Genomic DNA, 17,673 nt, shown 5'->3' with positions numbered 1-17,673 from the left:
TTGATCCGTCTTAAATTTAATAAATGGGTTAAATAGGTTTTTTTCAAGTTTAAATATTCAACTTGAACCTAACTCATTTAATAAATAGATCAGGTCGGGTAGACCCATTTAATTAATTGGGTCAAAAATCTAAACTCAAACCCGCTAATTTCGAGTCGGTTTCAGATCAGGTTAGCAGGTCGGGTCAGCTTTTGCCAGCCCTAATAGGCAGATCAATTTATTTCAATTGGTTTATATATATATATATATATATATATATATATATATATATATATATATATATATATATATATATATATATATATATATATATATATATATATATATATATATATATATATATATATATATATATATATATATATATATATATATATATATATATTATGTATGCAATCTCTTCTGTATAGAACTTGTGTTCTTCCTTTTTCCGTATTATTAGAAAAATGAAATTGGACTTAATTTGCTAAAATTAGGTGAAAATTTGATTCGAATTTATAACAGTTCGATTTACAATCGGTTTGGGTTTGTATCAGTTCGGGTTAAAAACAGTTCGATTAATAATCGATCGGGTTTGTATCAGTTCGGGTTAAAAACAGTTCGATCTTAATCGGTTTTAGTCAGGTTACATTCGGTTACGTGCATAATTCGGGTCGGATTTGACTCGGGTCGATCACTGTTCAGTTCGGGTAACATTGGTTAAGGTTTATATGTCGGTTATAAAATTCGGTTGCAGTTCGAGTTCGATTTTGCCCTTTTCGGTTATCAAACGGTTCGAGTGAAGTATCGGTTCGGGTAATTGCGGTTCGGTAAACCTAAAAAACTTACATTTTTTCGGGTCGGATAATTTTCGATTCCGGGTCGGATTTTCGGGTCGGGTTTGTTTTGAACAGCTCTAGAAGTTAGGTTGACAAAGTTGACAACCTACTAACCTGGCCTGAACCTAACCCGAAATACGTGGGTTTGGGTTGAGACTATTGACCCAATTAATTAAATGGGTCGACCTAACCTGATCTGTTTATTAAATAGGTTAGGTTCAGGTCAAAATTTTAAACCTGTATAACTCATTTAATTAAATGTGTTAATTTCGAATTAAATCAAGAAGTATAAGCTAAATTTAGTTCATTTAATATTTTCTTATTTTTCATAGTAAATACAAAATAAACAACAAATAAAACATAAAGTAAAAAGTAAAGCCTACAAAATTAGATTTAATCAACATTAAAAACCTTAAAATGAAAACAAAAAAAATTATAAACGGGTTAAGTAGGTCGAAATCAGGTCAACCTGATCTGTTGCAGGTCGGGTCAAGGTTGTAATTTTCGACCTAATTAACTAAATGGGTTGGGTTTGGGTCAAGAGTTTTCTGACTTGTTTATATATGACCCGAATTCGATCCAACCTGATATGTTTGACAGGCCTAATTGAAGTAGACTATGACTATCTATGGGTTATCTCATTTTCAGCTAACATGAGCAGTTTAAATTCATCCGCCATTTTTAAGTTGAACCTTCGTTGTGTAACCTGAAAGACATGGAATTGGTTTATGAAAATTTCACATGGTAATTTAGCACTCGACTGTAACTGAGAGCTACAAGGACTATGCATTGAATCACCGTGAATAATATGTTGATTTTATTAAGATATAAGATGGAATTGTCGTGCCCATTTTACAAGAATAATCTTTAGTCATCTCCGTATGGGAGAGTAAGGTCAAAGAGCATCATGGCATGCCAAATTTGGCCCGTTTGGTATTCGTTATCAAATAATAAGAAGTAATAGAAAGTTAGTTTTAATTTTCGTAGGAATATTTCTTAACTGTTTTAATGGTTATGTTTGTTTTTTTAAAAAAATTCATTCAATACACTATTATTGGAAAATATGGTATTAGGTGGTAATGAAAACTTTTAAATTATTTTTTTTGATTAAACTTCCATCACCATGAGCACGTTATGATACGTATTAAGTAAATAAACAGTATAAATTATTGTTATTACCACCGTTTAGTATCAATAACCAAATGGACTACTCTTACTATGATATTCAAACTCTGTTACATTAGATTTTTACTAATTTTAATCTTACTTATTTATTATTCAAATTCATACTTTTATAAGACTCATTAATTTTACACTATATTTTTGGACTCATTGGGAGTATAATCTAAGTTTCTATCTCGTGAGATATTACAATCAAGTGTAAGTTGCTTATGAGTAACACTATCACTTAAAAAAAGAATCATTATTATCTGATTAATTTATGATTGTAAAATTTTTTTGCTGGAAATTTTATGATCATTTAATATAGTAGCATTTTAAGCGATTATTTAAGGACAAAAGTGACTATTTTAAAGAATAAAATAATATAAAATTTGTTTTAATCACAAAAGTGACTATTTTTAAATTTGATATCCACCGTGACAAGTTTAAGATACAAATGGACTATTATCATGTTAACAGGTAATATTTTTTTTCCAAATGCCCACTCTATTTTAACTATAATTATTTTAGTTACTAAATCCATAATTTTAAAATTTGAATACCGAAAATGAATTCGAATATCAAATTTTTATGATTGAATATCTTAATAGCAATTATTTTTTGATTAATTGGATATCATTCGACGTTGTTTCAGATAGTCGGATATTCAGTATCTGCATATTATAAGCAAATTTGGATATCAATAAAATTATATTTTTTTGTAAAAAAATCATCTTGACTAAATTCAATTGGTATTTTTTAACTACATAAACCAACAAATCAATTTAATACTCTAAATAAAATCAAATCAACTCATTTTATATGAGATCGTCTCACAGTAAGAGTACTTTAAAATAAGAAGTTCACCGGTAAAAGTTTTTATTATTAGGCTATTTAACTCAAATAAAACACGTCTCGCGGTGAGACCGGTGAAAACTATGAGATGAGATCAGATATTTTGACGGGTGGGATGCACCAGATAGTTGTAGAAGATTGGAAGACGTAACTTTTGTCCACGCATCTAACGACTCACCACGTGTCCAAAATACCGTTTTCCTCCTCTCGCCAACTCGAGACCCTTCCCACCACCTGTCATCTTTTTACCTATCTTTGCCTCTATAAAATATAAAAGTATTATCAAAGGATTACGATATGTTATTATTAATTTATTATTCCAAACCATCAAAATCTTAAACAATATCCAACAAATAACAAGAGAAGCATTGTGGTAAGAATGGCAGGAGTAACACCCGACCCGGACGAATTTCGGATAGTATGCCCACCCATTAATAAGGAGGACGGTCGGTTATCACGTAAATATACCGACGAAGGCCAAGGCGCCAAGCGTGGATTGTCTCCTCCGATTGAGTGGTACAACGTACCTGAGGGGACAAAGCGTTTGGCGCTAGTGGTCGAGGATATTGATGCCCCAGACCCAAACGCTCCATTGGTTCCATGGACCGTTTGGGTCGTGGCTAATATCCCGCCCACTATTAAGGGCTTGCCTGAGGGGTTTTCAAGCAAGCAACAAGAATTGGGTGGAGAATTTGAAGATATTGTTGAAGGGAATAATGATGAGAAAGTACGGGGGTGGCGAGTGCCCATGTTGCCTAGCCATGGACACCGATTTGAGTTTCGGTTGTATGCTCTTGATGATGATGTTCATCTTGGCAAGACGGTACGAGTCTCTAGCTATCTTACATGTTAATATTAATAATATATTCTTATTAATATTAAGATTCGGGTTTTGTTAGAGCAAGTTTTGTCTTTTTTAGGCGAGATATGAGATTGAATCTCACCCGGCCCGTTAACGCGTAAACTCAAAAAAAAATTTATTAATTATTATTATTATTATTATTATTATTATTATTATTATTGTTGTTGATACTAGTGTTACACAAAAGCTAATGAACTGGGCGCAATAATGATAATTTTTTAAAATATACTTTTCCTTCTACTTCTTAATGGAGTTTTCAGGATGATTATTCATGGGAATAAAGAAAATTGGAATATTTTAAACAATATATTGAATAATAAATTCATTGGAGGAAAAATGAGGATAACAAAATTAGTACAGAAAATAGGGATTAGAACTAATAAAATTTTTTTTTATATTAGTAGGAAGCATGTGGAGAGTAAAAATATAACTCAAATATAATGATTTAAATAAAGTTAGTCTAAAACATGTAGAATCTATTAAATTCGGTAATCTATTCAAGTTTACCTTAATAAGTGGAATTATTGTATTAAAATCGTTAAAATATTGTAATTATTCTTATTGCATTGAAGTATTATTAGAAGTTCTATCCTAATCACATTTTCTATAAAGGGGTATAATAATCTAATCTTGCATTTATATAATGTTTCATATCAAATATCCTTAAATTCAATGTGATGGAAGATGTATTGCTGCTTGATTTATGTAGTTGTTACTAAGAAAAATGAATATGCAGGTGACTAAAGAGAGGTTGCTAGAAGCTATTGAGAACCATGTAATTGGAGAGGCTTCTTTGATAGCTGTCTTTTAATCACACAGATTGTTTGTGTTATGTTTGTAAAACGTATTTACTTGCGAGACATTTTAATAAAAGTCTAAATATATTATTATGTTTTTGGTTGATTCGGTAGTCTTGCCATAATATTAGCCTCAGATTGGCTTTTAAATTTGATGCTTCGTATGTGATGCATACCCAATTTAGTGTACGCGATAATATATCATATACATGTATGTATAAGGAAAAACGGTTGATCGGTCGGATTTCGTGTCCGAATAATTACGGTTGTTTATTTTTGTGTCCGAATAATTACGGTTGTTTATTTGTGTTCGATTTTTAAATAGATTGGGTCAATATTAGGTCAGTCACTTTGGGTTCTGGGCGTCTTATTTTATTTTTTTTTGGGTTACTTGAATATAATGCTGTTGGGTTTTTTATTTTATCATAGAATTTAAAATTAAAATTTTTTTTGAAAAAATTATTTATATTTATTTATTGGTACAAAAAGATATTGAAATGATTAATATACAATAATTTAAATATTAATAATAGTAAAAAAATAAAGAATATGTTAAAAATAAGGACATATTAGGTTTTTTATTTTTTATTTTGTTTGTGCATCCAACCGGAGGAGTTTTAACTTGTTAAGAGATGCAACATCAACAAATTTTTCAAACATGGTATTTAAGATTTCATAATCCAAAAATAGAGTGAATATTTTATGCCTACAAATTCGATTAGCACAAAAATATTATAAATAAAATCACTCAAACAAACACAAAAACAACACATTATACTTCCTCACTTTTCGATTATAAGCTTAATGGTCGCCTTATAACGAAAACTTATAAAAAGTAAATATAATAATAATAAATGTAAAACAAAAAAGTAAATATAATAATAATAAATATACTCAGACGAATTAAACAATAGTTAATTTAACTATATTTTAACATTATGATTGATAATAAGATACAAAGTAAGATTTTTTTTTTATTCCAAATGCAAAGTAAGAGTTAGTTGTGAGTAGTACATTGAGTTGAGGCTAATATATGAGAATGTAGTAGTATTTAATATAAATTAAAAGAAAATAAAAATTATAAATTAAATCTATCGGATAACAGCTTAGTTAGCCAACAAGATCATTACAAACATTAATTAGTGATCAATAATTCCACCTAGTAGATTGCCATGAGTTTCATTATACAAAGGTAAAATACAGTAATTTTGATGGGGATGGGGTTGGTTACTAGGTAGGTCCGCCAATGTGCAATCCAACAGGTCAACCTTGACTTTAATCTGACTAACCCGGGTTTTAAAGCATGTCTTGTGTTCGGGTCAAAATTTTTGGGTCTAACCCAAATTTTTTGGTTGGGTTTCGGATCTATTTTGGGTCGGTCAAATATTTTGCAGGTCTAATGGCATAGAGCTGTGAACGACAAAATAGAATAAAATAGGAAGTAGGGACGATAAAATAGAATGGTGAAATATACTCTTGTACTCTTAAAATTCATACTTTGTTTAATTGTAATGAAGGGGCCGATCATTTTCATAACTTAGTCGGAGGAATTAATGACTCCCCAAAGGCTTTGGATGATCGAAGGAAAGGAAAAGGGCAAATGCTTGCGGAGGTGGTTTCAACTTTATACAGTTCTTTTTGCTTGCGGAGGTGGTTTCAACTTTATACAATTCTTTTTGCTGTAGGCACTCTTCTTGTTTCCTCTGAGTTGAGGGATTCTTAGATGAATTGAATATACCCAACAAGATGAACAGAAAGAGTAATTCACCAACTTACTTGAAATAGTAAACAATATGGTATTGAGGTTCTTTGAGATGAACCCAGTGATGAGCATTACTAGAAAAATCCAATCTTTGAAATCCGACACCCTTTTACCCTTTTCACCAAAAATTACACAGATAATGAGAGAAATGCACAGTTGGGAACTTTGTTCGCTCTTTTCTGCATATTCGAGTTGATCATTGTCGGGCTTGAGATGAAGCAGCTATGGAAGGAGAGCAGGAAGAGGAAAGGGAAAAGAGAAGAAGAAGAAACTAACCATGGTTAGGTCAAATTCGAGATTTAACGGCAACTTAATGAAAAAAATTAAAAAGTGTCACGGTTGTAATTAGCAAGATAGTTTGGGGGTACCATTGGAATTAAAAAAAAATACGAGGTACCATTAATAAAGTGCTATAATACAGGGGTACCATTGATAATATCTTTTTTTTTTCATTACCTGCCAATAATCATACCTTTTGAAAAATTTTTAATAATCCAACTTTTACTTTCAGTTTGTTGCCAATGGACCTTTTAGAAAATAATCAGCTATAACAGATTACCTCTCATCTTCTCCTTCTTTATATTAATCCAAACTATTTTCCATTACCTGCCAATAATTTCATCTTTTAAATATTATTTTAATAATCTCACCTTTGTTTTCATTTTATTGCCAATGGATCCTTCAAGAAACTAAATATTCAATTTCTCTTTACCACTAGTTTATAATAATCCAACATATCTCATCCATACATGTTAAGTCTCTTTTAATTTCTTTAACACGTTTCTCTTCAATTATTATCAATCAATCCACAATTTTTAAAATACTTAATTTCTCTTTGCCATTGATTTAAAAGGGGTAGTATACAGGAAGTGAAAAATATAAGACTATTATTGATTTTTTGTAATTATATTAATTATAAAAATTTAACAATGTAAATTTCAACTTGATAAAGATAGTACATAACGGGTCGGCGGTACCCGACTCAATGTGTTTTGTGGCCCATGACCCAACCCGGTTAAGGCAGGTCGGGTACCCGAACCGGATTGTATTGTTTTTGCACCATATTTGATATGGTGCATGTCAAGGCCATTTTTATGACTAGTCATTGTAAGGAAATATTGTTGAAAATTGCTGGCATAATTTGGGTAGAATGAAATCAGTAGCAACTCATTCAATAGTTCATCAAGATGTGCAATCAACTGGCTCCCTTGGTAAGTGCAACAGCATATGCAACATTAAACAACAAGAACAACAGCACAGCAGATTAATCAATAAGATCAGAAGCAAGTTTAGTTGTGCAGCTGTTGCAACAAATGTGCACATCAGTACTGCAGCAACAGAGGCATCAGAGATCAGTATAGCAGCAACAGGTGCATCAGATCAGTGTGCACCCTGTGTATAGGTCAATCTAGCAGCAGCAATAGGAATCAAGTAAGAATGGTTCAAGTGTAGACATATCCCAAGACCAGGAAGGAATCAAGGAAAGAAATACCAGCCCATACAATGAAAGCAAAACTCACAACAAACGCATACAGACAGAAGAAGAAAGAACAACAGAACCGACCTTTCTGTCAGCCCAACTTGCACAACATGTGGAGACCAAACCTGTGCACCAAGGACCTGGAAAACCACAAAAATGGAGTCTTTGCACATGGGCCTAGCTAATAAGGGCCAAGAACCCTACTAATGATACACACAGGCCTCTGAAACCCAAGCACAAGGTGCCCCAGTCAGCTGATCAGTATACTGATGATCAGCTTGAGTTTCTGTTAATATTTCTGTTTCTGTTTTGTTTTAAAAACATGTGATGTATGGCATGTGATGTATTACTAGCCGTTATTTAGTTAGAAACCTATATATAGGTTGCCTCTCTTGTACAAACGACTCAGATTTGATTCTTAATATTCATTCATCATTTTATTGTTCAAGTGTTGAAATTCTTCTCTTTGTTTCCTTTGTGTGTTTGTCATTACAATCTCAGCTTTGCAACAACGTGTGGAACATCTTCTATACTCTAATTGTGGAACAATTTAGAGTATCATCTTCCCTTATTTGAGTGGAACTCGAGGGAGGGTGTGTGAGATCATTTCTCGTTGGTGAGTGAAGCCAAATCAGAGGGTGACCAAGGCTGGCCTGAAAACCAAGAATTGGTTTTTTGGGTGAATTGGTGGTTGTTTTGTGTGAATTGGAGTCAATCATCCTCCACGTAATTGAGAGGACCGATTGTGTGCAAGATTGAGAGTCCGAATGATCCAATCTTGGTGCAGTTTTTTAAATAAATTGACCCACCATTTAAGATGTGGGTCAGCGGGTAGCGGGTCGGCGAGTCGAGTTAAGCAAGTCCCGTATTTTTTGAACATCTCTAGTTGATGGGATATGTATGTAAAGACAATTCCTATTTATGCAATGATCAACTTATAAACTTGGGAAATAATAGCAATTTCATTTAGCTTCTTGAAGGGTCATTTGCCAACTAACAGAAAGCAAAGGTTGAATTATTACAAAAAATTTAAAGGTTGGATTATTAACAAGTAATGGAAAATAGATTGGATTATTATAAAGAAGGAATAAGATGAGAGGTAACCTGATATAGCAGGTCATTTTTTGAAGGCCCATTGACAACAAACTGAAAGCAAATGTTGAATTATTAAAAAAATTTCAAAAGGTGGGATTATTGGCAGGTAATTGAAAATAGATTAGATTATTCACAATAATTTTTCCTAAATTTTTTAAATCAAATAAGTTGTGCTTTTTAGCCTTATTTAAAATTGTTTCATAATAACAGGATTTGGAAAATATAATATTCAGTTGAAAGAAGTTCAACTGAAAAATATTGATCTCTAAATCTGTAACACCCCAGAATTTCCGACCCCTTAACGAAACCAAAATCGTAAAGGATGGGAGGAAATTCGGGTGTTACATAAAAAAAAAGAAATAGAATCTAGATAAACGTTAAATATTAACTTTAAAAAGGTGAGTGGAAATTTTGGCAGCATCTGCCTTAAAACTGTGTGCCTTTGTAGAAAAACATAAGTTAATTAAGAAGCTAATAAAGTAAGGGCATCAACGGCCTATCAAAACTATGTCACGGCGGAATGATTCGTCGCCGGCTTCTCAAATCAACATGCCAAGCATGGATCGTGGTTCCAGTGTCGACGTTTGAGTTTTAAAAAGACTTAACTCTTTAAAACCATCCAGAGTTATAAACTACGCAACGGAAATACAAATATACGAGGGAGGACACAAGGCCTCATAACCAACATATACAACCAAAATTTACAAAAAAATAACAAGAGCTACAACAATCGAAGGATAGCAGTATGACACAGGTTATGCTTCGCCCTCATCACTCTCCCCAAATGCAATGCAATGCAAAAGAAGCTCTAGTACCTGCTACGCCTGTCTATGATCCTGCTGCTGCTCGACATTAGACCAAAGGCCAATGTGTCGTAGCAGGACAATCATAGAAAGTCATCAACAATCAAACATAAACACAAACACGTACACGTCAGTAACTAGCATCAAATATAATAATACCAACTATTGGATAGCATTATATCATAAAACAACATAAGATGATTTCATAAAACACAAGCACAGATAGTAACCGTTTATCGGCCACTTATACTTCTTAATTTCATTACGTGCTTTCCAACCCAAACCATGTGTTCTTGGGTAGAATGCAGGTCTTCACGCTCTCCTTTTCAAACATAAACTCTTGCAAAACACATATAGTATCAACTCGACCAGGGCATTAACAGAATACCTAGCACATGACCGTATAGAGCTTGTCTATCTTAAGGTAAGTGTGATCATAGTCCGTAATACCCTTGAGGTAACTTAACTTAGGCACACTTCTCACTAGCATAAACTATTCTATCAATAAGTAGATGTTCTATCAATGAGTAAATACTCTATCAAAGAGTAAACGTTCTATCAACGCGTAAGCTTTCTACCAAAGAAACAAACTTCTATCATTAAATAACTTTCTATCAATGAATAAACTTTCTATCAATGAATAAACTTTCTATCACCGAATAGTTTTCGATCAGTGGATCTTTTCTCCACTTCCTGGCATAGTGACACGGCCAAGGGCGTTATCGGTCATCCGGTGCCCATGGCAAAGTACGAGCTCATGCCCCCTCCAGCTGACCCTCTCGGGTCGTACCTTCGGGAAAAAAAATAACACACTGGGGTATAAACCAGTGAAGAGGCCACCATATTGGAGTTTGCAAGGCCCGCATGGTAACACCTCGATCAAGGGGCGGTATCGGCCATGCAGCACCCAATGACCCAAGCATGCTCATACCCCCCTTACGGTGGTCCTGTCGAACCTCACCTAGGGGACTAATAAATCAACCGAACATAATCCAGTTGAGTCACGCCAGCTAATCATAATCTAGTACCTTATCAGATGGGAATAACTTCCACTCTCAACTATTAATGAGCGCCTTGGGATAGCAGCGCGCCAAAACCCACTGAGCCACTCAATAGAATATGAAATTCACCTATAACGGAGTCATTCTAACTCCAATTAAGGCATAATCTAATTCTTAAATAAATAAGGGGGTGGTTCCCGCCTTCTATTAACACTCTCATTCTCTAAACTTTTCTAAGCGCAAGGACTTCATAGTCGATAGTCTTCATATAAAGTGTACTCACTAATACTTCATAGTTTCGATACAATGCATACTATCAAAATAAACAATAATGTCTTAAAGAAAATTGCATATAAGGGTTATTACTGCGTGTACGTACCTGTAAGCGTCACTGCACGATCAAAAGTCACAAAATCACCCAACTAAGGCTCTACTTTCCTCTTACGAAATGGGCACCTATATAATTTATGAGTAGAACTAATAAGTTCCCTTAACTACTTTGCCATACCAAACTAAATACCAAAGTAACCGCTATCACCCATTCAACATGAGTTTCCGATTACTCTAGCACGCACACAACTCATTCAATACAAGTCAAAATCATTAACTCAACACAACATAAGTCTTTCCATCAATTTAAAGTAGAAGTATGTGTGAATCGTTTCTTTACATTAACTAATTTTGGGCATATCGGCTCGCGTTACCCAAAAATAACAAATCACAACTCAATCTTTCAATTTTAATATAACATTAATATAACGATAAGGCAAATCTTAGAGTTACCATATCAGGATATCATTTGTTGCATTCTCCAAAGCTATTAAGAACTATAATCAAAACAACACGACAAATAACTTTAGCAACCATCGACGATAAGTTGACATATGCTCTTGGCGTACCAATATTATGTATCTATAACTTCAATAACAACCTAATAAGGATATTTGTAATTCACAACAATCAACCCACAACAATTAGTAGCTATTATTCTCAATTTAATCAATTAAAATCACTTTCATAGTCAACTAACATCATCACCATTACTAATTATTCACAATAATAACCAATTGACCAAATCTTAAAACAACTTTTAAACTTATTTAATCAATCATCACCAAAATATAGTATAAAACACACATTATTAGTAGTTTCATCTCTAAATCCAAGCCCTAATCGTTTCGTGTTCAAAGATAACATATTTAATTCCTACCCATACTAAGATTCGAAGAAACCAATACAAAATCAACACACAACCCATAATTTCAATCACACTTCAAACCCTAAGTCATAAACATGTTCAATTCATCAATCAAATTCTTACCCACAAAAAGATTCAATGAAATTAACACAAAACCAACATCAAACTCAATACACTTAATAAAACTCCAATTAAAACTAGAAAATTAATTAGAGAATAAAAGAGATGGCTTACTAAGATGAAACAAGAGAAGGGTGAAGAAGGAAGGATTTGGTATGGTGGTGTTGGGCTGCTGCTGCCGGGAAAACCACCACGAAGGTGGCTGCCGTTGCTTGGAAACTCACGCTGCTGCAAGGCGGAGGAAGAGAACAAAGCAGCCCGTTGCTGCTGGGTGCCCGCTGCTGGGTGCCCGCTGCTGGGTGCCGTGAGGGAGGAAGGCGGAGCTGCTGCTACGATGGCTGCTCACCGGTGGAGGAAGAATATGTGGCTGGTGGTGGTGGTGTGCCGCAGTTGCTGGTGTGGGGAAGGGAATGGGCTGAAGCGTGAGTGAGAGGGAAAGGAAGTGGGCGGCGTGATTCTTTGTGAGTGAGGGAAGGAGTACTTACAACCCTAACTCATCCTTTTATATTATTTATACACTTATTTATTTACCTAGGTTCATTTTCTTGCGAGTCCCAACTAAGAAATTGACATTTGTATGCTCACACGTTTTAAATAAAATAATTATTTTGATTCGAACCCCTTTATTTAGAAATCGTGATTGTATTTTTTTAATATAAATATATGTCAATATTTAAATTCGTATATGAAAGGAATTTATTAAAACTACTTCAAAATTAATTTAATATAATTATAAAATACCCAAAAGTCATTAAAATATTAATTAATGACGTTAGAAAATCTCGGGGTGTTACAAAATCTAAGGATAAAATATTTCCAATCCTTAAACTTTGCCATTCTTTTCATTATATCGCCACCCCTTTTTCTAATAAAATTACTAAAATGCCCTTAAATCTATTTTTAATTTTAAAATCAACCATTATTATTACTAAACTAAATTTATTAATAATAATTATATTAAAATAAAAAATATTAATTTTAAAAAAGATATTAATTTTTTGAAATCGAAAATAAACCTAATCACATGTTTTGTGTTGAAATTTGATACATAATCACTCTTTTAGCCGAAACTTTTGATAGGAAAATCACATTACTGCAATATTTGCGGCATTAGAACCTAGACTTCAAGATCTTTCCAATGATTTATTATATGCCCAACTCCGATAACCAAGCGAGAAATGACGATCGTTTAAAGTTTGTTTGTGCTGACGTTTGATACATGTTCAATCTTTTGGCAATAACGTTTTATAGAAAAATAGTATTATATGCCTAATTCTGACAATCGAGCGAAAAATAACGACCGTTTAAAATTTGCAGTGATTTCTAACATTCAGTCGCACACGACTGAAGCACGATATGATCACACATTTAAAGTTTAAAGTGATTTTTAACATTCACAATAATTACTCTTTCTATCATCTCTTAGATGCCTATTAATTATTCAATAATTGTATCATCAATAAAAACAGAGGGAATAACGCTACATAAAATGGTAACAAATTATTACTAAACATATATCGATTCTAAGATATATATTTAGCCTATTCGATAAAATCGACTTAAAAAAGTAATTGTCTTCTAAACATTTTCATTGATCTTTTTGTGCCAATGATATTAATTCATTCTTTTATGCTCGATCGTGATCTTAGATTTTTTTTATCTTATTCAAATTAAGAATGTAAAATATTTTTTATCGTTCTCATTTTAAACATTCTTCTTATTGGATCTCTTCCTTTTATATATATATATATATATATATATATATATATATATATATATATATATATATATATATATATATATATATATATATATATATATATATATATATATATATTATATTCTCACAAATATTAAGATACATTTTTTGTTCTTAATCTTGAAAATTTAAAAATTAAAAAATTAAATTAGTGATAGATTTAGAAATTCATTAATAGTTTCATAATAAAACAAAAGTTTATGGCAAGAACATTATTGATGAATGTATTAATGTGTTTTGTGATTAAGTCAGGGATTCGATTCATGCAGTCCTTTTCTTTAGCCTAAGACGATCGTCATTGATCGGTTTAACTAAATTCAAATATTTTTAATTTTAGCTCCATACGCATTAAATTTAAGTCGACAAATATATATCATGAATCTTTTTTTTTAGTATTGCCTTTTTACTTCAAAAAAACTCTACTTTTAATTACTTCTTCCATCATCTCTTAAGTGACAATTATTTATTCAATAATTGTATCATCAATTAAAATTAAAGTGGAAGCTAATTATTATTGAATATATATCTAAATACACATTTAGTCTAAAGGATAAATTTTATTTTAAAAAGTAAGTCTTATAACAATTTTCATTGATCATTTGGTGCCTGTAATATTGACCTCTAAAATTAAGAACAAAATATTCCCCTAAAAATCGTTAGGAACAAATATCTAATGATAGTTTGAAAAGTGGGATAAAAAAACGACGAGAAAATTCGCAATTAGATTTCAATTTACTTATATTACCTAAGATGACATTAAATTAAAAATTTATCACCAAATTTTACATTGATTGGTACTTAATTTTTAATCTTGTCATTTTTAGTTCCTTACACATGAAATTTAATAATAAATCTTCTTTTTTAGTAATGCGTTTTTTCTTTAAAAAAAAAATACTTTACTTTTAATTACTCTTTCATTCATATCTTAAATGACTATTAATTATTCAATAATTGTATCATTAATTAAAAACAGAGACAATATCAGTATATAAAGTGAAAGCTAATTATTATTGAAAATATATCTATGATAATATTTAGCCTAAAGAATAAATTTGACTTAAGAAAGTAAGTTTACTAATTATTTTCATTGATCTTCATGTGCTTATAATAATCATTCACACTAATGTAAGTTTCATTGTTGTGCTTTAAATTTTTGAATATTATATTCTAAATCAAGCAATCATGACAACTCGAAACATTTGGAGAATAATGCTGATATGGATTCTCAAAGGCTCACCAAAAAGTCAGTAATTTTTATTTTTTTGCATTTTTAAGTTATAATGTATTCTCTTTATCTGATTATGCTACACAATACATAAAAAATTATTTACTTTGATTTATAAAATTAACAAAATTAAAGGAGCAAATTGAATTACTTATTTAATTAATAGAACTTGTTTAGATATTAAAGCTATCACGACGGAATCCAGTTTTATTTTGGTTAATTAAAAAGCAAGTACCACGAATTAGACGATACTCATCTAGTCTTCTCCTACCTTTAACCTACACTTTAATAATAATAAAAAAATAAAAAAAATAATAATAAAAAAAAAAGCTATCATAACATAATAATTATTTTGAAAATCTTAATTTATAGTGTTTACATAATGTGTGTTTAATATTTTCAGGCAAGAGATGAATAGATTATATAATCAAAGGCATCGTGACAGAAGTCAACAACACATACAAAATCTCACAAAAATTGCCGAAGAACATAAGGTGTTTTATTGCCAGCATTTACATTTACTTTTAATAATTAGTTCTTTTCTTAATTAATTAATTTCCTTTATGTACACCTATATTCTAGTTAAGTCTATTTTTTCACTATAAAACAATAATAATCAGTAAAAATATTATTTCAGTACTGTAAGTTTTTTTATTTTTATTTAAAGTCATATAATATCTACCATATAATAAATAATAAATTAGTCAAATTTATTAAATATATGATGATTTTAAAACTGACAATTGAAAAATTAAGTAAAAATAAAAATTTCTAGTTTTGCATTGTTAATTAAAAAAACTGAAAACTATAAATAAACCATAACTAATATGTTAAAAATGAATTTGTGATAATTTAATGAAATTGACAAAATAAGACAATCTTGCTTGGAAAGTTTTTTTTTTTTTTTTTTTTTTTTTTTTTCACTTCTGAGTTAGGTTTATTTTTACTTGTTCGTGTACCATTAATTATTTATTTAAAATAAAATGCAGGAAAATATAGCATTTTTGTTGGGCCAAGTTTCAGTTTACCAAGCACAAAAGCAAAGATTGGAATTTGAAAATGCTGAATTGAGGCACCGACTACTGCTAGAAGAAGAAAAGGCATTGGTACAAAATGGTAATAAACTTCCATTTATTCTAAAAGTATATAATAAAAAACTATTATATCTATATTGGGCCTCAACCATCAGCTTAAACTTTTGGTTGAGTTGGTTTTTTAATATGGTATCAGAGCCAACGCGTGACAAGAGATCACGGGTTCGAATATCAACCACTCCTCATTTAAAGTGGAATATTTAGCGCCAGATATGAGTACGCCTATGCTGCATCCACAATTCTAGCCCAAAGGGCTCTTGTGTGAGGGAACGTGTTAGAGTATATACCACATCGGCATATCCTGAGGCCTCATTTATCAACTTAAGCTTTAGGTTGAGTTGGTTTCTTGACATAATATCAGAGCCAACGCGTGATTAGAGGTCACGGGTTCGAACCTCAACCACTCATTTAAAGTGGAATATTTAGCGCCAGGTATGAGTACGCCTGTTGTAACACCCGAATTTCCTCCCGTCCTTTACGGTTTTGGTTTCGTACAAGGGGTCGGAAATTCTGGGGTGTTAGAAACCAAAATCGTGAAGGACGGGAGGAAATTCGAGTGTTATGCCTGTGCTGCATCCACAATTCTAACCCAAAGGACTCTTGTGTGAGGGAATGTGTTAGAGTATATACCATATCCCGAGGCCTCAACCATCAACTTATTAAGTTTTTGGTTGAGTTGGTTTCTTGACATGGAATCAGAGCCAACACGTGACAAGAGGACACGAATTTGAATCTCAACCACTCCTCATTTAAAGTGGAATATTTAGCGCCAGGTATGAATACGCCTGACTAGCCCAAAGGGCCTTTGTGTGAGGGAACGTGTTAGAATATATAACATATCTTACGACCTCAACCATCAGCTTAAGCTTTTGGTTGAGTTGGTTTCTTGACACGGTATCAGAGTCAACGCGTGACAAGAGGTCACGGATTCGAATCTCAACCACTCCTCATTTAAAGTTGAATATTTAGCGTCAGGTATGAATACGCACGTGCTGCATCGACAATTCTAACCCAAAGGGCCCTTGTGTGAGGGAACGTGTTAGAGTATATACCATATCTTGCGACCTCAACCATCAGCTTAAGCTTTTGGTTGAGTTGGTTTCTTGACATGGTATCAGAGCCAACGCGTAACAAGAGGTCACGGGTTCGAATCTCAACTACTCCTTATTTAAAGTGGAATATTTAATGCCAGGTATGAATACGCTTGTGCTGCACCGACAATTCTAGCCCAAATGGCTCTTGTGTGAGGAAATGTGTTAGAGTATATATCAAATCTTGCGACCTCAATCATCAGCCTAAGTTTTTGGTTGAATTTGATTCCTTGACAAAAATATATATTAATATGAATTTATTAAATATCAAAGTCTTATTTGACTTCCTCTCTTTATGTGCATTATTCTAAATAAAAACAAATAATGGAACGAGTATTACTATTGCATGTTTTATGTTTGTTGAATAACTGCTTAATGTTATATAACGGTCAAATGATAAATCTGCCTAAAAAGTATTTTGTATTTAACTATATTTTTAAGTTTTAAACATTCAAATTAATAAATAAAAGTTTGTTGGTTCTCTTTACGCAGCCATCATTGAACAACTGAAACAAGAGGAGGACTACTTGCTTATATATATGGGGATGATGT

The 17,673-nt window shown here is 32.0% G+C and overlaps 1 protein-coding gene and 1 long non-coding RNA gene across 2 annotated transcripts; one reads left to right on the top strand and one right to left on the bottom strand.

Annotated features, from left to right (window-relative positions):
• Positions 1-3,111: 3,111 nt before the first annotated feature.
• On the top strand, positions 3,112-4,828 carry LOC130804772 (uncharacterized). Its single transcript, XM_057669362.1, has 2 exons — positions 3,112-3,657; positions 4,433-4,828. The coding sequence occupies exons 1-2, from the start codon at positions 3,214-3,216 to the stop codon at positions 4,505-4,507; spliced, it is 519 nt and encodes a 172-aa protein (XP_057525345.1). The 5' UTR covers positions 3,112-3,213; the 3' UTR covers positions 4,508-4,828.
• Positions 4,829-9,413: 4,585 nt separating this feature from the next.
• LOC130804771 (uncharacterized) lies at positions 9,414-12,427 on the bottom strand. Its single transcript, XR_009040058.1, has 3 exons — positions 12,067-12,427; positions 11,014-11,090; positions 9,414-9,672 (listed from the first exon to the last, which is right to left on the bottom strand). It is a non-coding gene; the product is annotated as an uncharacterized LOC130804771 (long non-coding RNA).
• Positions 12,428-17,673: the final 5,246 nt, after the last annotated feature.

The sequence above is a fragment of the Amaranthus tricolor genome, chromosome 17 (genome assembly GCF_026212465.1).
Source record: "Amaranthus tricolor cultivar Red isolate AtriRed21 chromosome 17, ASM2621246v1, whole genome shotgun sequence".
NCBI lineage: Eukaryota > Viridiplantae > Streptophyta > Magnoliopsida > Caryophyllales > Amaranthaceae > Amaranthus > Amaranthus tricolor.
Note: the sequence above shows the minus strand (reverse complement) of the source record. Positions and strands in the feature narration are given on the sequence as shown.